Source organism: Peromyscus californicus, unplaced genomic scaffold, assembly GCF_007827085.1.
Source record: "Peromyscus californicus insignis strain IS unplaced genomic scaffold, ASM782708v3 Scaffold_9__1_contigs__length_137607984, whole genome shotgun sequence".
Lineage (NCBI taxonomy): Eukaryota > Metazoa > Chordata > Mammalia > Rodentia > Cricetidae > Peromyscus > Peromyscus californicus.
This window is the reverse complement of record NW_026294617.1, coordinates 33,077,651-33,098,627: the sequence shown is the minus strand read 5'-3', so window position 1 is coordinate 33,098,627 and position 20,977 is coordinate 33,077,651. Positions and strand designations below refer to the sequence as shown.

Here is a 20,977-nt window from a genome sequence, read left to right as displayed (position 1 = left end):
GTGTAGTATTTAGAAGGGATCACTATTTCTCGGGCTATTTCAGGAAAGAGAATCAAATTGTAAAACTGGCTAAATTTTGTCACATTTGGAAAATCGACCTAGCCAAAGGGAGCAGAAGAGTAAAGGGTGGTGGTCAGAAGACAGTGCAGCATGCAAACCCAGCCGCCGAGTTCATACACAAAACGATGAAGGGCTGGCTGTGGCCGGATCTCTTCCTGTACAAGGGATGGCACAGTGTGATATTCCCGTCTGTGTGCACAATGTGTACCACTTACACCAGGTAGTTAAGTACTTCATCTCTTTCTCCTTTCTTCGTATCAGAGCCTTCAAACTCTCTTCTAGCTGTTCATAAACTATGTAATCAGTTAGATCAGGTTTTCTCTGCTGTAAAAGACGTGCCTGAGATAACCATCATGATAAGAACACAGGTCTACTTTGGTTTATGTGAACAATTGGCCCTCATTCCTTGGGCCTATGGCATGGCAACAGATCATGGTCGTGTTCTTAACACCCCACATGGTGGCTCACAACCACCTGTAACTCCACGTCCAGGGGATCTGATATCCTTTTCTGGCCTCCACAGGCACCAGGCGGGCACGTGATGCACACACATACATGCAGGCAAAGACACTTATACACATGAAATATTAAAATAAATACTAAAAAAGGATTAATTTAAAAAGTGATTGTAAGCCAGGCAGCGGTGGCACACACCTTTCATCCCAGCACTTGGGAGGCAGAGGCAGGCGGATCTCTGAGAGTTCAAGGCCAGCCTGGTCTACAGAGCGAGATCCAGGACAGGTACCAAAACTACACAGAGAAACCCTGTCTCAAAAAAACAAAACAAACACAAACAAGGAAAGTAATTGTAGAGGGTGTGGATTCATGAGACTGAGGTAAGAGTATTGGAAGCTGCAAGTCTGCTGCTTTGAATTATGTAGTAAGACTCTGTCTCACAATCCAAACCAGCAAACAGACAAATAACAGACAAACCAAAAGTTAACCGAAAAACTGAGTTGTCCAGCACCTCAGCAACTTCAGGCGTAAAATAACCCTGTGTGCACAGTGCATTTTATGTGGCTGCATCCATCACACATGCTCTCGTTTCTGCATTTCAATTGTAAGTGCTTCGACAAGAACTTCGTATTTATTGATTTCTGTGGTGGTGTAACCATTTGGCAGTACTGGGGATTGAACCCGGGACATGGCGTACACCGGACAGAAGTGCTATCTGGCCCTGGATCTGCCGCGCAGTGACCGAAAAGTTTGGCAGCGGTCTCGGCGGCATGAGGCACTGCTGTTGGTCTTCAGGAGTGAGAGTCGATAACTCAGAGTCCCTGTGCTTCTTCCTTATAAAAATTTCAGAGAAAACAGACGGCGTGTTTCCCCCACGATGGCTTCTCCTTGTGTAGATTTTCACCCAGTCAACGGGCGTCTTGACATTTCTCCATCTCATTTTTCTCTACCGTAGCTCTCTTTGTGTGGACTCAAAAAAGAAGAAACTAGGATACAAATTGTGCCGTTAGCCGTGTTTGTTATTTAGGCTCTGTCCCCCTAACTCTTTTCCAGAAAGACTTCCAAGGAATTAGTGATGCCTTTGTTTATAAACCTCATAGATCAAAGGAAGCTGAGGGATAGGTGTGGAGTGATCAGCTGATAACCATTCTTTCATTTACCCAACAGAGTAGCTCTCACGTTAGAGATCACACACAAGGTCCATTTTCTCCGGGAGGCAGCCAGCTCCACTCTGGTGGGAAGGTGGGAGGAGTGGGGGAGCCCATGAAAAAGGCTGTCTGTTTGCTCTTGGGAACGGAGTGGAGTCTAGTGGAAGGGGGGTGGAGAAGGAATATTTGTTTTTCTTTAAGTGGTTATAATTAAAGCCTTCCACCCAATTGCTCTGTGAACCAGAAAAAGGTATTTGTGAAGGTTTTTGTGTGTGTAGGAACCTTGCAGCCCTCTATAGACAGGAGCTTGCTCTCCAGCGGCACCTTGTGGTGAATGATTTTAAAAAATAAATATATTTGTATTAAATGTCAGTACGTACAAAGTATTTTGAGTGTATTCATCCCCCTGCTCTTCCCAGACCCACCCCTCCCTGTTTTATGACTTTCTTGGCTTCAGAATACTACGTGCTCCTTTCTTCTTCCCAAGCTCTCATCCTGAAAGAAGGAGGAATTTCTGAAAGAGCGTACCGTCTGTGAATGTCTGACAGTCGCGGAGAGGTTGGCTCCACCTCCACACACATGTTCCGGAGCTGTGCAGTAAATCCAGCAGTATTCTTTTCAGCGTTGCGTAGTTTGTGGGTTGTTAAGGCCATTCATTCAAGAAAGCAGGGATGTGAAGTTTTACATTCTTATTTTCCAGGTGGAAACAAGTTAACCAACCAGCATTTTCGACTGAATTGGGCATGGATCTCCTTTGAAAAGGAATACTACCTGGTCAACGAAGATGCCAAATTTCTGGATATTGTTCTTAAACGCAGAGGCTACCTGGGAGAAACTTCATTCATAAGTAAGTTTAGTTTGCACTTCATATGTGTTTAAAATTTTTCTCTCGTCATTAAACTAGAGCACTAATTTAGGTCACTGATCCGTGTTAAAATCTTAGTGAGATGTTGATATTTGATTTTTAGCTAGTAGGAGATCTTATCAACAGATTTGTCTCAGGGTGTGACCTTTCTCTGGTGTAAAATAAGTTCACAAAATTGGAAGTAATCACAGAGGAATTCAAAAATAAAATCAAATGTCACTAGGTTAGAATAAACTAATGTGAATCTAATTTATCCCCAGGGTACAAGTCAGCTAGAACAGCAGTGTAAAATACATATGACAGCTACTTTAATAAATAAGCAAAATGTATTCAGGGGGTTGTTAGGCATCAAAGTGTTAACTCAGCGTGGGCTGAGTGTGTGGCTCACCAAAGTTCCTTCTTGACCAGTACATTAACGTACTGATCAGTATATGTTAAAATGTTACATGGTAAACCTTAGTCATTTTCTTCTGCCTTGCTGAATAAAACCAAGAGTCAACAGCAAATGAAGAAAACCTTTCTTCAACTCCCATTCAAGGCCACATTTCATCTCATATAATCAGAAAATAGGGAAATGGACGAAGCAGAGAACTGGGTACATTAATGTAAAGTGGCAGTGTGCCCCAAGCAATGATACCATTTTTTAGAACCACACATTTCATAGATTGGATACATGCAGAGGAGCTTTGGATTGAGAACCACACATTTCATAGAATGGATACATGCAGAGGAGCCTTGGAGAGGGTAATTATTAATCACGATAGGAAACTTGGAAAGGATTGGCAAAATAAAAGGGTTGTCTCTGAAATTATTACTTTGAAATTGCACTGGCCTGTCACCCTTTAAACATTAGATCCCTATCAACAGAGACGTCCCCCCATAAACAGTGTTCCCACCTGCCACGTTTGGACTCTGGATATTAATTATTCTTTACTTTAAAAACAGGGTTTTTATTTGTATTATTTTTAACTTTTGAGAAGAGGTCTGTCCACCGTCAGCCGGGGCAGCACCTCCTAGCCCTTTATTTGCTGTGCGTCCACAAGACCGCTCTTCCCAGTCTATTTGACTCCTGGAGCGCAGCAGATGTTCATACCGCTCTCCTTTCTGCAAGTGTTCCCCTGTCTGCACATCCCCGTGTTTACTGTCAGCTAGAGGTCAGCTTCAACGGTGCTTTGTGCTTTGTGCCTGAAACCACCGGGAATAAACTGCGCTGAAATCGGGGGGAGCAGAGCACCTCGGCACTGATCAACCATACTTCTATCTCTTTGCATTCCCTCCCCACTCTTGGCAAGTTTATGTGATTTGAGTTCACAATTATCCCACAGATAACGCTAAGAAAGTTAACCATGGAAAAGTATTTGAAAGACTTTCAAGTCTGAAATTTTTTCTTAATTATTCTTCTTCAGTGGAATACTAATATATTTTCCTAAGTTCTTTGTTTGGCCCAACTCTGGTTTCCTGTGACTGTGACTACCAGCTCCATAGCTCTCCTGGGTTTACCTCACACAGCTGCTTAGTAAACTGGGGTGGAAGAATATTAGAAAGACCCTGTATGTCCACGTCTCTCTGTATGTCCACGTCTGCCATTGTTAAAGTTGGCCCTGAAATTATGCCAAGACCTGGATCAGGGGTCAAGTGAAATGCAAAGCAGACTTATAGAAATCTACAGTGAAGATGTTGGTCCCATAAAATTTCCACTTCCACTTATAGACTTAAGATTGAACTGTAGCTGCAGATAGAATATCACTGGAGTACAATTAGTAAATCAAAAATTATGTAAGACTTGTAAATACATGTTCCCGGAGCTGACTCTTCATCTTGTAACCCTGTGTTAAGTCCTGTTTGCATTTGCTGCGACAGAACCCCCCACCAAAGCAACTTGAGGGAAGGAAGAATCACCCACCAGTGGCAGTGAGTGCAGGGGCAGGAGTGTCTCCAACTGTGTCGGCAGGAGCAGGAAAGGGCACTGTTCACATCTCGGTTGACCAGAAAACGGAAAGTGCTAGCCCAGCCCCAGGGACAGATATAAGGCCTGACCCTAGTGACCTGCTGCAGCTACCCAGGCCATACAACCTTTAAAATAAAGCCAGCAGATTCGGCCCTCACATACAAAGCATTAGCTGAGGAGGACACTTCATGTTTAAACCATAACAAGCTTCTTATAATTGTCTTAAGGTTGACGTGTAAAGTAATGGGTTTTACTATGGCACTTCTTTCTTTCTTTCTTTCTTTCTTCCTTCCTTCCTTCCTTCCTTCCTTCCTTTCTTTCTTTCTTTTTTCTTTCTCTCTTTTTAACTTTCTTTTTTCTTTTTTTTTTTTTCAAGACAGAGTCTCTCTGTATAGTTTTGGTGCCTGTCCTGGATCCTCGCTCTGTAGACCAGGCTGGCCTCAAACACACAGAGATCCACTTAGGCTCTGCCTCCTGAGTGCTGGGATTAAAGGCGTGCGCCACCACTTCCCGGCTACTATGGCATTTTCATATATTCATATCATGCTTTGTTTTTGCTCATCTTCTTCTGCTACTGCCCTCTTCCGACCCTCCTTTCTGCGCTTTCTGCTTTCATGTGGCGTGAATTCTGTCACCCTCACTTCCTCTACTCTTTCCTCCTCTCATCCTCTCCTTTATACTTTCACAGCTTACACGTGCATGTGCGCGCATGCGCGCGCACACACACACACACACCCCTACCTAGATTTCACATTAAAGAAAACCCATGTGTTTGCCTTTTTGCTTCTTGCGTATTTCACTTACCGTAATGATTTTCAGCTCTGTCCATTACATTATCCTGGAACTGTCATGATTCCTTTTTCCTGTGTGGCCGAATGAAATTCCATTGTGTCTGTGAACCACGATTTCTTTATATGTCATCCTTCTCATGATCATCTCAGCTGCCTCCATTTCTCAGCAGTAATTGGACACGCTGATATCTCTGTGGTAGCTAACAAATTCTGACAATCCACTAATGAACTAAATGTGCCTTTGTATTTGATGATAGTCTTTGCCTTTCAAGGCTCTCGCTGCTACTAGTTATTAAACATCTGGTAATGGCAAGAGACATCCTTAAGCCTACTGAGTGCATTATCAATCTCTGTTTCGCCTCATAACCCTTCATTCACTATCTCCCCCAAGACCTTGAGTCCTGACTATGGCGCTGCATTAATCAATGGGCCTACAACATGAAAATAGTTGTTAATGTATGCTGAGTCTTTATCTGTACACGCCAAGACTAGTCCCCAGTACCCTACAGATCTTAACCCCACAAGAAAAATACCTTTATATTGTCCACTTCACAGGTGAGCAAAGAGAGAAAATGTGATAGTCCCAGCTATTCCAAGTCCCAGGGCCCACACTGATAACCACTTTACCAGAGTGTCTCATAAACTGAGGGTGGATAGCAGAATTGGTTTGCAGTCTGTTGCTGTGTGGCTGAGAGGATGAAGGTTCATTTTCTCAGCCCAAGAGCACCTTGGTTCAGCCCCACACTATCAAGAGCACCTTGCTTTAGCCCTGCACTATTTTTCCATGTGAGAGAAGACACAAAAGGAGCTTCATTTGCTAACTGAAGTGAACCGTTGTGGGTGTTTTCAGTAGCAGCAGCAGGGATTTGGTATTGCATCCCGTGCATGTTTCATCAGGTGAAGGACTTTGCTGTCCTCTAATAAATGTACCTGAAACTGGAGGCTGTGCCCTGTATTAGATGAATTCCTTCTTAGCTTTAACTGTCCTTCGAATCTTCTGGAAAGAGTCCATTGCTAATGAAAGGAAATTCAGCCAGGCAGGCAGCAGCTGCCAGAGGCCATCTACAGGGTTCCGCTGGTCCTGCTGTGGTGACTGTGTGCACTGGGAACAAGGCACTAATGGAAGAGCTGCAGAACTCAACCTGCCACAGACCTTTGCTCCTGTTTGGGGCCCTTTAGCCTTTGACATCAAATAAGCCATGCTGTATCCGCTGGTGCATATGTGAGATATTTACCTGTCTGATGTTTTTCTGAGGAATACAAGACAAATGCTTTTCACAAAACCTTTATTCCATCTTCATTTTAAGATTAACAGCCTGTGGTGTATTCAGATATATTCAAAGTAATCTTTCTTTTCTTTTCTTTCTTTCTTTCTTTTTTTTTTTTTTTTTGGATTTTGGTTTTGGTTTTTCGAGACAGGGTTTCTCTGTGTACCCTGAAACTAGCTCTGTAGACCAAGCTGGCCTCGAACTCACAGAGATCCCCCTGCCTCTGCCTCTGCCTTCCAAGTGCTGGGATTAAAGGCGTTCACCACCACCATGGAGACAAAGTAATCTTATGTAAGCACGCTAAGGCAATTTTGTTTTGTTTTAGTCTCTGGTAGAGATTCAGCAATGAAGGCAGAGCCCAGCAATGTAACAAAGAAAGAGGGGATGGTCCCGTGTATTCTAAAAGGAATGAATTCCGTTGTCTCTGCAGGCATCACCACAAGGGATGGCACTGCAGAAAGGGACAGGGACTTCAAGGGCAAGGCCCAGAAACAAGTGCAGTTCAACCCGGGCCAGACCAGGGCCTCGTGGAGAGTGCGGATCTTGAGCGATGGGGAGCATGAGCATTCAGAGACCTTCCAGGTGGTTCTCTCTGAGCCTGTGCTGGCGGTCCTGGAGTTCCCAGCAGTGACGACTGTGGAGATCATCGACCCAGGCGATGGTGAGTGTGATCAGCATCTCCCTTATGTCCTTGTTGTTGGGCTTTTAGGACAAAGTGCTTTTCTTACAGAGGAGTTTAAAGTCACTATTTGGACCTTCTATACAGAGAATTTTCTAGATTCTTTAGAATTCTCGGGTATATTGATGGAAAGAGGGAAATGCAACAGTAGTGAAGGGACGCTATGTGCTATGTCTCAGGTAAATTAACTGCAGTAGCACTAATCCTTTCCATGAGTATCACTCCAGTCTTCGAGCCAGTGTGGTTGGTTCCTCCCGTTTTTTTGTGGCATCGACTCATTAGCTTTGAAGTCTTTCAGGTGTCTTAGAATACCTTTTAAGCGAATGGTCTGAGAGACCGTTCTGGGCTTAATTAGTTCCTGTATTACATTGTACTCTTTCCACCTGTGAGGTATAGTACTCCCCCTGATGTTGCTGACCTCCCTCCTTTCTGTGGGGAGCTGTCCTGAGTCACTGCTCTGAATTTCTCTTCAGTGACTTTCCTTGTCAATGTGTGCGCTTGGCTGATGTCGTGAAAATGAACATCAGTGTTCTTGTAAGTTGACCTTTTCCTGCCCCTTGCATACAATCCTGGTTTGTCTTGATGTGTATTTGAGTTGGGGGTTGTGGGGGATGGGAGGTGGGGGGTGAGGGGAATGGCTTTTTTAAGGCCTGGCATTTACACAAACCTCGTCGAGACTTCTAAAGTTGAAGCGCTGTCAGAAGCCAGACATGACTTTCTTTCTTTTAAACTGCCAGCCTGCTTTATTTTGTCAGTCAGGACATTCTTAAATGCTCTACAAAGATGCAATCTGCTGAGTTCATAAAATGGAGACTCACAGGCAAATCCCTGTGTTAAAAGACTTGGCATAATTAAAGAGGCCGGACCAGAACCAGGGGCTTCTGGCATCCTGAGCCAAACACAAAGTTCCCTTACGTTTATAATTTTCATTAAAGAATATTTACCACTAATTGCATCTGCTTTATCTGTGAATAAATGATTAATTTTTCTTCTAGTCTGCAGCTTTGGGGAGATACTTCGATAATAATGTTTTTCTCTTCTAAACAATCCCATGACAAGTTTAATACATTTGAGCTGCTCCATTAGCTTAAGCTGGAAGCTAGCTTTTGAGATTTTATTTGCTATTTAATAAAATTGCTATCATTTACCCTAAGGGATAAGACTTAAACTGATTTCTGCATTCTTAACCATAAGGTAAGCTATTTCTCTCTACCAGTGACATGTCTGAGCAATGGTATTTTAAAACAACGGAAACACACCACTTGGAAACATATACACATACATATACCCTACACCTCACATATTCATAATTATGCTATTTTATTGTCTATATTCATTTATAGCTTTTAATTGAATAGTTGTGATTTAAGGAAGGATTTAAACTACTGTGTACTGTACTCCATACATTAGCATCTATATTCACTTGTAAACACACACCCTTTATTGCTTGTTTATTTAATGGGAAGCCGTACTCAGTGTAGCATGGATAATGTCTAATTCCTCCCCTGCCTGCCTGTGTCTGCGGGCCGGTGCAGCACTGTCACCATTTCTGACCCTCCACTTCCACCTCAAGACTAGGTCCAGTCCTCAGGTGCCTGTGGCATCCATGCTGTAGCAGCCTTGAGTGGCAGATACCAGTGAGGATGTTCCAGGACTCCCCTGAGAATTTGGGGATGGCCGTGAACACAGTAAGAGTACATCTCCAAGCCGTACTGACAGCTGGATCCTGCCCTGTCCCTGGGGAAGAGACTCTTTAGAGGCAATTTAACCATCCGAAGGACCTACTGGTCTAGAGTAAACGTATTTTGTTGCATGGAAATGTAGGATAGAAAGGGAACTTTAGTGTTACCCAGTAAGCTGCAGGAGAGGGTGGAAAAGGACTAGAACATTCTGCTGTGCATGGAGAGTGGCAACCCCCTAGACTAATAGATTCACATGCTTATTGAACATACCAATAAATTCAGTTTCCTTGTAACTCAAAGCCTGTAATTCAAAGAGGAAAACTGGAATAAAGAAGGGCATACTCCTCAACAGCTACAGTAATCTCTCTGTCAAATTCACCATGTTGCCAGATGTTCATGGTCCATGGGGTACCACACATGAGGAGGCAGCCATCTGAGTACATGACTTCAGTCTCACTCATTGTTTCTACTCTTCTGCTGACCTTTTCTGTCTGAGTTTATTCCACAGCATTATTCTGTTTTACATGGAAAGTTCTAGCAGGGAGGGGATTTAACACACTGAACTTCTTTTCTGGACGAGAAGATTGACAAAAAGTCATCCCTCAGTCCCCTCAGAAGGTAGCCATGTGGGGCTCTTTTAGTTTTTTTCCCCCTCTGGCATTGACAGAGATGGTGGGATGCTCTTTGGATGAAGGAGAGGCCTCTATGTAATTATGTCCAGTGTGAGCAACTGTCTTCCATTGAGAGAACCGTCATCTCTGGGCTGGACTGTGAGCACAAATCATCCCTGTCAGTTTCCAGGAGTCAGGGAACCTGAAGGGGGAATTTGAAGTCACTGCTGTTCTCCTTTATCTCATTCCCATCCCCACCCCACAGGAATCCAAATGAAGTATTCTACAGCAGGGCAAAACGGCAGCCACGCCACCAACCTGCCCTTCTGTTGGGTGCCTTCTCTGAGCCCCGCAAGGCATCAAGAGCTTGGCAACTTTATCTTGTTCCCAACCTGAGACTCTAATTCTGTGGTTTTTGGAGCAGTTTGTCAGTGAGCTCTCTGGGGCTCAAGGAATTTACTTCCACACAGTCTCCAAGGCAATGTGTATTCGAGGCAATGTTTAAAAAAGAAAAGTACTAAAACGGATGTGTGGATGTGTTTCATGTGTTTTCTCCTTCTTAACTCCCTCTCTCTCCCTTGAGCTATCAGCTTTCATCATTTCACGCCACCAGAAATGAAGGGACATTTCCAATGGCAGTCAGTGTGCTTTGCACATGCAGCAGTGGTACAGTTGTCCAAGCAGGTCACAACGCCACAGTAATTCCTAGCTGCTTACTGTTTCCACTTTCTGTATAAAACCTGGGATGGATTAGCACCCAAGAATAAACCCAAATGTTCTAAAAAACAAAAACAAACAAGAAAACAAGAGCACTTTAGTCCTTGTATTCCACGCCTGCGTAGTCAAAGGTTTACATGCAGCACCTCAGTATGCCAGGAATTCTGCTAAGTACTGGAGATGCAGGTGAGGCAATTCGGGTGCCCAGGGAGTGCTAGGATCTTGTGACCACATTCCATCAGCTAATAGTATAGAGATCTGTGTGCTATGACAAATAACATGAGCCATAGAAGGAATAGCTAGCCCATTTTAATTTTTTTTAGAGATTTATTTACGTACTTTATATGTATGTTTGGCCTGCATGCATGTGTGTGCATCACATCCACGAAGTGCCCATGGAAGCCAGAAAGAGGACATTAGATGCCCTGGAACTGGGGTTATACATGGTTGTGAGTCACCATGCAGATGCTGGGAATTGAACCCAGGTTCTCTGGAAGAGCAGCCAGTGCTCTTAATAGCATTGAGCCCTTGCTCCGGACATCACCCAGTTTTGGGAGGTTTTCAGGATAATAATTCTTAGGGTTCTGTCTTTTAAACTCTATATCTCAAATAATACCACTGTTTCTTAATCTTAGAACCATACAGATATTGACTGGTAGGTAGTAAACCCTTTGTTTCTGTTAAAGGAAAATACATAAGAGCTAAACTTAAAAAAAAATAGATCCTATTTCTCTTTTTATTTCTTAATCTCTACTCAGAATACAATAAGTTTTTATAAATATTTACTGGGAGACCACAACCTCAAATATTCAAGTACAAATACATAAAGAAAAATATAGAAAGCCCATTATATAGGAGTACTTTGCTTATTGCACCTGAAAGACTTGTAAACTTGTGTTGATCAAGTCATTTCGATATTTCCCTCATTCTATATAATCATGAGTAAGTAGATCAATTATTCCATTTCTATAAATGTTTTTAGTAGAATCAAATTGAGTTACTGCCTAATATTATAAAAATAAGCATGGCTGGAGAGATGGCTCAGCAGTTAATAGTACTTACTGCTCTTGCACAGTACTTGGGCTCGACTCCCAGCACCTACATGGTGGCTCACAACCACCTGTAACTCCAGCTCCAGGGGATCTGATGCCAACTTCTGGCCCCCATGGGCTCCTGCATGCATGTAGTACACATATGTACATGCAGGCAAAACATTCATGCACATTTTAAAACGTAAAGATTGTCAGGTCATTGTAAGCAGTAAGTTTGAAAGGATAATTTTTGGATCTTCTCCTGTCCTGACGTGAACTTGTATCACATCATATGTGAGTTAGGCTCACTGATTTCATCTCCTTCTTTGCCAAGCGCCTGTTAAAAAATGGTCTGCATTGAGTTGGTCCACTTTAGAAGAAAATAAACAAATAATGAAGTGTACAAGAAATGTCAAAGTTCAAACGTCAATGACACTATTCAGACACTTCTGCACTGAGGACATTTGTTGGCCCGTCTAAAGGCCCCGCAGTGGCCTGAAGATGTAGCATAATGCCTTCTGAGCTGTTTTCAAACATGCCAGATTCCTTCAAGGGGGGACACTCACTGCTTTCATTCACACCCCAAGTTCTCTTCCTCTTCGTCTATTATGACAGATTTTTAGAAGATAATTTGTTCTGTCATGTTTCTAGTATTATTTTTTTATCTGTATAGTGCCATGGAGAGAGAGGACAGGAAGAACATTATCTCTCAATTGTGGCTACAGTTTTACTTCTGAGAATTGAAGTCATTTTTCTTGTTGTTTTTTTCCAAGTTGCAGCATAGTCAAAATTAAAAATAAAACCCACAGTTACAAAGCAGAATTCTCGTGATGGTGTAGTCATATTGATGGATAAAGGATGCATTCACTCTATTCAGGTTTCTCTTTCAAAATAAAAGATATTCACATTTGCCTGAAAGTGGGAAAACAACTCACATTTATTGTCAGAAAGATAATTCAATAAGAGTGGCAAAGAGGAGAGGTGTGAGGGACCAAAGGGACCCCAGACTTCCTGCCTTTTCTCTGCAAACCTGAAACTGGCAAGAAGTAAAGGATGTTCATTTTTCAGTCGTTTCTAGCCCTCCCACACGGAGGGAGCCATTGCTAGCGTTTGAGAACACGACTCCACAGTTCCTTTTCTCCTACTGGCTTCCATTTGCCTCTTGAGAACTTGCTAATCCCATGACTTAGCCCTCACTTCTTCCTTTCCAGACACTGTAATAGTTCCAGTCTGTCGTGTGAATGGGGTTTCACACGGGTACTTTTATGATATATGTCTGTGTATGCTCTCTGTCTATTCTAATGTATGCTGCTCATGTTATTTCCTTTCAGCATTTTGTATGTATGCAATGATGTACATTAACAGAAAATGTGTAGGAAGTTCTCAACTCTTTAAAGGAACCGTCTAGGTACTTACATCTAGCTTCCTTTTAGCCTTCCTCCCCTCTCCCTGCCTTTTCTTACCTTAACCAGGCTGTATACCTCTTGATAGCAGGTTAGTGTTTCCTTTTCCTCATGTGTTATCGGTGCCTCTCTCACCCTGCATGGCTTCCTTTGGGGAGAACACTGGGCAACCATGGTGGTTATGAACAAGGACTCTAAGGTGGCTTGTCTGAGTTCAAAGGCAGTGTCAGTACCTCCCCATCTGACCTTCAGCAGGTAATTTGATGTGTGTGTGTGTGTGTGTGTGTGTGTGTGTGTGTGTTACATCCTCAGAGCTAAAATGCAGATCACAAAAGTTCTTACCTCAAAGGTTATTGCAAAATAAAGCCAGTCAATACATGTGAAGTGTTTAGAAGAGGACTTGGCAAATAATAAGACTCTGTTGGTGTTAGCTAACTGCATTGAAAGACAGATGCAAGAACGGTGTTCTTCACCCCTTCCCTCATAAAGCGTTGTGTTTACTTGAGGCAGCCTGTCTGTGTATACACTTCTACTGTATATGTGAAGCAAAGTTGGAAAATCATGTTAACCTAAATGGCAACTGGAGAAATCATTCGATTGTCTTTCTGATATGCTTTCATAGTTTCTCCCACAGGTTACATATTTATGTGAAAAATTAGGTCAACAGATGATCTAAATGTGATATGGGCATATTTACGCTCTGTCAGATCAGCTGTAGGAGGGAATTCCAGGTCTGAGGCCCTCGTGCAGACACACACAGCTTTCTTGTCTCTTCACAGTTCAAGCCCATAGGCACTGGAGAGAAGTCCTGACTTCTGTAATCCAGTGTACCTGGGTCATGGGCTGCAGAAGGAACCACACCTTAAGTCCACCATGTTTAAATCCTATTGGGGCTGGTTAATTAAAACCCTGCGTGTACAGCTTCCCTCAGAAAATACTTGAAAACAAAACGGGCCAGGACAAATTTGCAGTGTAGAGTGGATGTTGCCTGATTAACCTTGGTTTAATCAGCTCTGGCATCTGTAACAAAATATCATGGATTGGGTGACTTTAATATAACAGATAACAACATGTATCTGTTCCTCACAGTTGTGAGGGATTAAGAATCTGAGGTCAAGGTGCAGGGCTAGGAGTAGAGGGCTGGCTTAGCATGATTAAGACCCTGACTCCAGCTCCAGCAATGCTAAAACAAGACAAACAGATCAAGCTTGGGCTAGTATTCTCAGTTCCTGGTGAGGGTCCTTCAGGCTTCCAGACATTCACCTCCTGGGTGTGTCCTCAGTGTATCGCTCAGCATTCTTTGCCTGCTGATTGAGAGAGAGAGAGAGAGAGAGAGAGAGAGAGAGAGCGAGCTCTGCATTGCTTTTATAAGAACATTAATCCCTTATGGGGCCTCCACACTCATGACCTTGAGTCTACATACCTCTTAAGGCCCATCTCCTCCATTGTCACATTCAACCTAGGAATTTAGAGGCACACAAACACAGCACATAGTAAGCTTTGGGTAATGTTCATAGAAAGGCCACAGAGAATGCGGCCTGAAGACTTAGTCAGTGACCCCCAAGTGAATTCCCGTGAGTCCATGGAAAAGGGTTCCTGAGATTCACTGGATAGTTTAAAGTTGCTTAGCACTTCATGTGGCTTTGCACGAAAATCAAGATAATGTTTTTGCTAAAATATTGTATTTGGAAAATCTTATATTTGGAAAATTTAATAATTATAGCTGTAATTCTTTTTTATTTTTATTTTATTGATATTTTGCCTGTATATATGTCTGTGTGAGGGTGTTGAATCCTGGGGTTACAGACAGTTGTGAGCTGCCATGTGGGTGCTGGAAACTGAACTCGGGTCCTCTGGAAGAGCAGTCAGTGCTCTTAAACACTGAACCAGCTCTCCAGCCCCTATAAGCTGTAAGTTTTACCCCTGTGAATACTTGTCTTAAAAATAAACCGGTGAAGACGCTTCTCAGGTTGCCCCTTGGCTCCCCTCTAGAGCAGGGCTGCTTAGGGCAATGCCCTCTTCCCCATGAGGTGCTCCTTCAGGCTGCTGCCCTGTATCCCGTACAAAGTGCTGGTGAAGATAACCAAATTCTAGTGTCTTCCCATGGAGTCTGATCTCAGTTCTCTGCTTCCTAGATTCCCCAGCAGTGTTTGGAACAGCCGTCCCCTCCCTTCTCAGCCTCTGGTTTCCAGGCTTTTTATCTCTGGCCCACGGTCTTCATCTTCAGTCCCTCCAGATGTGGCTGTGCTCTGACTGGTGGCTGCATATGTCACACACCTGTATTTTTCCAGTCTGACCCCTCCACTGAAACCCAAGATCATATGCCCAAAAGGCCACTTCGACTTTACCACTTGGTTACTGAAAGGGCATCTTAGTTTTAGCCTGCCCAAAATGTAGCTCCAGGTTCCCAAATCTGACCTCCATCTAGTGTTCCCCACTTTTACAAACAGCAGCTTCGTCTGTAAAAGACTGACTAAGGCTACACTCTGAGTCATCCTGGGTCCCTCAGGTTCTTTCCCATACCTGAGAAAATGTCATCTGAAAACTCTTGTGAGTTTTTGTCAACTCAACACGAGCCAGAGTCGTTTGGGAAGAGGGAACCTCATCTGAGAAAATGTCTCCATCAGATTAGCCTGTGGGCAAGCCTGTGGTACATTTTTTTTTTTTATTTATGTGGGAGAGCCTACTTCATTGTGGGTGGTGCCCACATAACCCCAGTCAGGTAATCCTGAGTTGTACGACAAAGCAGATTGGGCAAACCATGGCCTCTGCTTCACTTCCTGCCTCCAGGTTGCCATCTTGAGTTTCTGCCTTGACTTCCCCCAGAGATGGAGTGTGACCTGAGGAGTTTCTGAGATCTGCACACCCACCCCATTGCCGCCTCTCCAGCTTCACGTCTGCCCTTCTCCTTGCCTGCTTGCTTCAACACCTGACCCTCTGCTTGCTCCCTTGCCCTCTCTCAGCACACCCTGCTCTTGGGTTCTTTTCACAAGTAATCCTTTTGTGTGGAATTCTCTGTTCTTCACTTAGACATTGTGACAACCCTCCCATCTCAGCTCAACTGTACCAGAAACACTTTCTGTGACTTTCCTAAGTAATGTAGACCACCCAGCATGCTCATCCCCAGACACTCGGCCTTCTTTCTGTCAGATCATCCCCAATATCATACATATCTTCTTATGTATTTGATTATTTTCTTCCTACTTCCAATCCCTCGGCAGAAAGAAAATCCAATGAGGGCACAGGTTTCATGTACTTCTGCACCATGGTGCCCAGCAAGTTGAAATTAGTCTTTAATAAATGAATGGTTCGTTCTAAGATGGGGGCATTCTAAAAGTGAATGTACCAGTGAGAGTCTTGGATGAGAACAAATGACACTGGAAAAATTAGTCACTTCAAAAGCACTTCATCTCATGATTGCTTTACAAAGGTTGGGGCAGGATCTACAACTCAGGCATGTAAAGGGCCCCTAGGGCAGTGAGGGCCAGTGTCAGTACCACCTCTAGGTCTGGAGAGGGTTGCATATGCCTCTGGATATCTGAGAGTTTCTGGGAAATGAACTCCAGAACTCATTGGCTCTTAAATTGTTTCTAAGTTTTCTTGTAGGTGTATCTATATCTTTGCATATGTGCATGCATATGTGTGTGATGTTCAAGGAGGCAAGGTGTCAGATCCCCTGGAGCTAGAGTTACAGGATGCTATCTATATAAGTGTTAGGAACTGAACCTTGGTCCCTCTGCAAGAGCAGCAACCACAGAACCATTGCTGGATTTTGTCCTGCAAGGCCCTTCCTGCAGGCCCTTCCCCTTTGGCTGACCTGCCAGAATCCTCAGCATCAGGGCGCTCTCATCCCTCACACCCTCAGCCACAGGGCAGGGTGGACTGTGCATCTGAATTGTGGAGGCTATTCTAGAGTCTTTCATAGTCTCCAGAAGAATTGTGCTTACTGTTCTAAAGATAATCAGGAAATGTGTTCTGTGTGGCTGTTAAGGCTTTCAGGCTTACAGAGAAATACCACAATCTGTTTTGGGTTTATAATGTCAAACTATTGAACTAAATCATCGTGAAAGTTTTACACAATAGATCTATTTTTAACAATTTAATTATGCTACTTGTACTACTTAATGTACCTTTCATCTATGTTAAAAATGAATCACTGAGACTTATAATGTTATATAAACATAGTTTTTATGTCACAAGTAATTGCTATCCTGCTAGGAAGAAAAAGCACTAGAGAGGTGTTCTTATTGCTTATGATAAAGACACTTGGGAACTCTAAAGGAACTGCTGTTTGAAAACAGTTGAACAAATATACCGTTACATTTTTAATCTGTATTGTTACATTCTTAATCACAAATCACCTAAAAGGAAGCCTTTTGGATAAGAATAAAAATAGAGTAGACATCACTGGATCTGAGTTCCAAACCTGACGAATGAGCATACTTGGGAGCCAAGTTCAACTGTATGAACCCGGGATCCTGCAAAGTAGGACATTCCCACCTTTTGGGTTACACCAGGGGAAGACATCAGCTGTAACAGGAAGAAAGAAGTAGACCGACAAGAACTGTGCAGAGGTATTTATTGAGAAGAAAGAGGTGACTGAAGAGAGAAGCCATGCTGAGTTCTGTATAGGTGTTCAATCCCCTCCTCCACCCTTCCTCTGGCTCTGTAATTCTAAAAAAGAAAAGAAAAAACTAGAGAAATTTTAAGTTTCTGAGAAAGGAAACCCAGACCAAAAGAGGGGGGAGAAATGTTATAGTGACTGTAATTGTGTTTTCTCTTTAGAATCAACCGTATTCATTCCCCAGTCGGAATACTCCGTTGAAGAAGATGTGGGCGAGCTGTTCATTCCCATCAGGAGAAGCGGAGATGTCAGCCAGGAGCTGATGGTGATCTGCTACACAGAGCAAGGTAACACCATTGCTGAGCAACGTGAGCTAGCCTGCAGTGTGCCCATCAGCCGCTTCAGCTGGTGGAGCCCTGAAGGGTGGACTTTGTTGCAGGGTTTTTCATAGACATTGAAGAACCGCACATTAAGACATTAAGAACTGTGCTTCAGTATTGGATTTTTAGGGGCTTCTTTGTACCAGTCTGACAGGAAACTGCTGCTTCTTCCCTTGGGTATTGGTCACTTAGTTCAATTTAAGATGTCAGGGAACCGAGGCCCACCCAAAACCTTCCAAGTCAAAGAGGGTTGTTTAGAGGTGGGGTCTGGTCTGTGATGCAGCCTTGCAATTCTAGCATTCTAAGACAGCCTGATGCAGATGAACGTTTCAGTCCTGCCAGGTCCCACAGCTGTTCAGTCCCAAATAAACACACAGAGGCTTATATTAATTATAAACTGTTTGGACTATTGCTCAGGCTTATAACTAACTAGCTCTTATGCTTAAATTAACCCATAATTCTTGTCTATGTTTAGTCATATAGCTTGCTACATTTTCTAAGTCCAGCACTCTCCTCTTCCTCTGTGTCTGGCTGGTGACTCCTCTGCCTTTCCTCTTCACAACCTTCTCCTAGTCTGGTTGCCCCATCTGTACTTCCTGCCAGGCTACTGGCCAATCAGCGTTTTATTAAACCAATAGGAGTGACAAGTCTTTACAGTGTACAGCAGCCTGGACTGTCTTAGCATACCAGAGCCTTCAAACAAAGCTCAGTGACTTCTCTACAATGCCAAAGGCTGTGAGTTTGATCCTCAGCACAAGAAAAAGGAGAAAGAGAGGGCCAAATTGATGCATATTTGAGGAGGCTGCACTAATTTAAATCTGATTTGACTGATAACATCCGAGTCTTAATGGTTTACCTCTGTTAAATGTCAAGGTCCATGAGATCATAAACAGAAAAAAAAAGTATAGTTGAATCAAAAACCAAAACTGATACTTTTGTGCCTTTTATATGTGATTGTAGAATTTTATTAAACTGAAGACCATTTAGGGAAGGAGTTATAGACAAATCACTATCAACTGGAAATAGATCAATGAATTATAGACAGATCATTATCAGTTGGAAATGGATCTAAAATTTCTCTGAATTTTTCTTGAAGATACCTTCTTAGAGTATATAAGAAAGTATATGTTGATGGTTAAGTAACCATGTGAGGGATATATGCAAATTTCCATTTGAAGTCAATGGATTTCCCGAAACATACAATTTTTGACATAATTAGTGATGAAATGACCAGGATAACTAGTCTAACATGTTCATGTTTGATAAACTCTGAAGAGACTCATGGATTTAGAGCACTGATTGAAAGCCATATGTATCTTCTTGAAGTGCTTCAAGGCTTCCATAAGCATTAAACTCAATTTTAAAAATGCTCTCAACTTTAAAGAATAATAAATGAGTATTAACAAATTTTAAACTAGTAAATAATCATTGCAAAGAAATTTCAAAGTACTGTTTTGCTTCTATGGAAGCATCTCATGAAAGGTGAATTTGCATAATGCAAATTTAAGATTAACATTCCAAAGTCATCAACATGCCAAACAGTTTTCTAGAAAGAAACAATGGAAAAGAAAAAGTTACATACACTGTTGTTGTCAAGTCAGGCTTTCACAGAAATTTCTATTAATATATGTGTGATCTGAAGAGCAGTCTTGGGACTCAGGTGCCAGAACTAGTGTGTTGACTGAATGCCTCACTTCCCCAAAGCCTAAAACCCAGGAGACCAATGGACGGATAGACGGACTAGGCAAGCACAGAAAGCCTATGGCCTCAGCCTGGACATGGGAAACATTTGAAGAGTGGGAGGTATTATCTTCCCTGCTGTGTTGATTTGAAAGCTTGTTGGAAGAAAGGCAGGAGAAAACACTGGAAAACCAGTATTTGCCATGTGTGAGGTCATTCTGAAGGAGATCTGTGATACTAGAACACTGTAGTTACCAGTGCAGTTCTGGGATGATGCAATATACAGTTGCAAATGTTAAATACTGAAAATGAAAACGTGTTTGGAAACTGTGGTCCAATGCTGAAGTCCTTTGGGTTCTCTTGGCCCCTAGGGACAGCAACCAGCACTGTGCGGACCTCGGTGCTGTCTTACTCCGACTACATCTCCAGACCTGAGGACCACAGCAGTGTGGTCCGCTTTGACAAAGATGAGCGTGAGAAAATGTGCCGTGTGGTAATAATTGATGACTCCTTGTACGAGGAGGAGGAGACGTTCCAGGTCCTTTTGAGCATGCCCATGGGCGGGAGGATCGGTGACAAGTTTCCAGGAGCCAAGGTGACCATCCTCACAGACAAGGATGATGGTGAGTTTTGACTGATCCTACCCATGGTAGCAATACCAGACATGACTTTCTATAGAGAAAAAAATAGACATCAAATAGAATTATGGGGTGCACGTTGATTCTCCGCTGAGTTTTATAGTGACTAAGGTTCATCCATCTTTGGCTACATCAATAATCCTTCTTTCCTGATGTAATGTTTCCATGTCCGGTTTCCTCTCCAGGTTCTCTTACAGAGCAACTTACCAGTAGGTAGTTACAGTCAACTTCCATGGTGAAGAATCAGTGTCATTTTAATAAGCTTCATTGATTGATTGCCTTCTTTTTCCTAACTTTAATCCAAGTGTTCAGATCTAGTTTTCAAAGAAACTCATAAGAAGGGCTATCAAATGAATCACTGGGTGGGTAACAAATATGTGGAAAGTCAAGTCCCAAGACAAGAGGAGTTGATATACTAGACCATCGTTCCCCAGGGAAACCAAGTTCCTGTGAAGCGACACCCTCTGAAAAAACATTTGCAATTTCCCGTGAGGAGAGAGAGAGCAGGGATAGAATGCAATGATCTTGTGATCCATGCAAAGGGCAGAAGCAGATGGCACTGTCCTCCCCTCCCACGGACAGTTTTCCGTCTCCTTCCCATGTTCCCCACGGCAGATCAAAGAGGATGCGCCTTGCTGTTGGAAGGAAGCTGCAGGCGCATCAAAGGCCCAAATAATCTCAAAACTCAGGAAACTGAAAACAACCTGCTAAGAAAGGTCGTGGGTAACTAAGGTGAAGAAGAAAGCGTGAGACAAAGCTGGTCAGATGTCCCCCATCCCCCAACCTGTGCCCTGTACAGTCTTTGTTTTCTCCTTTAACAGTCCTCTGAATTATAGAATGACACCCTTGCGCAATTGGAAAGGTTCAAAAACAGTGATCATAAATTCAGGAGTGACTTTTGACAAGAAGGCACAGAAGAAAAACTCTCCTAAGTTGAGATAACACCTTTCATTTTTAAAAATGTTCCTCTAGTGCTTCATTTAGTAAAGTATCCTGTATTCATTTATTTTTAATTTTTTTTTAATTATATGTATGAAGGTGTGCCTCAGTGCAGGT

General features: G+C 42.9%; 1 protein-coding gene across 1 annotated transcript in view; it reads left to right on the top strand.

Moving 5' to 3' along the window:
• The window catches only part of Frem2 (FRAS1 related extracellular matrix 2), a 144,277-nt gene that overhangs the window by 59,128 nt on the left and 64,172 nt on the right, over positions 1-20,977 (top strand). The window contains exons 3-6 of the mRNA XM_052731675.1: positions 2,365-2,511; positions 6,967-7,197; positions 17,445-17,570; positions 19,655-19,906. Of these exons, the coding sequence (XP_052587635.1) occupies positions 2,365-2,511; positions 6,967-7,197; positions 17,445-17,570; positions 19,655-19,906 (756 nt within the window). The remainder of the gene's footprint in view (positions 1-2,364; positions 2,512-6,966; positions 7,198-17,444; positions 17,571-19,654; positions 19,907-20,977) is intronic.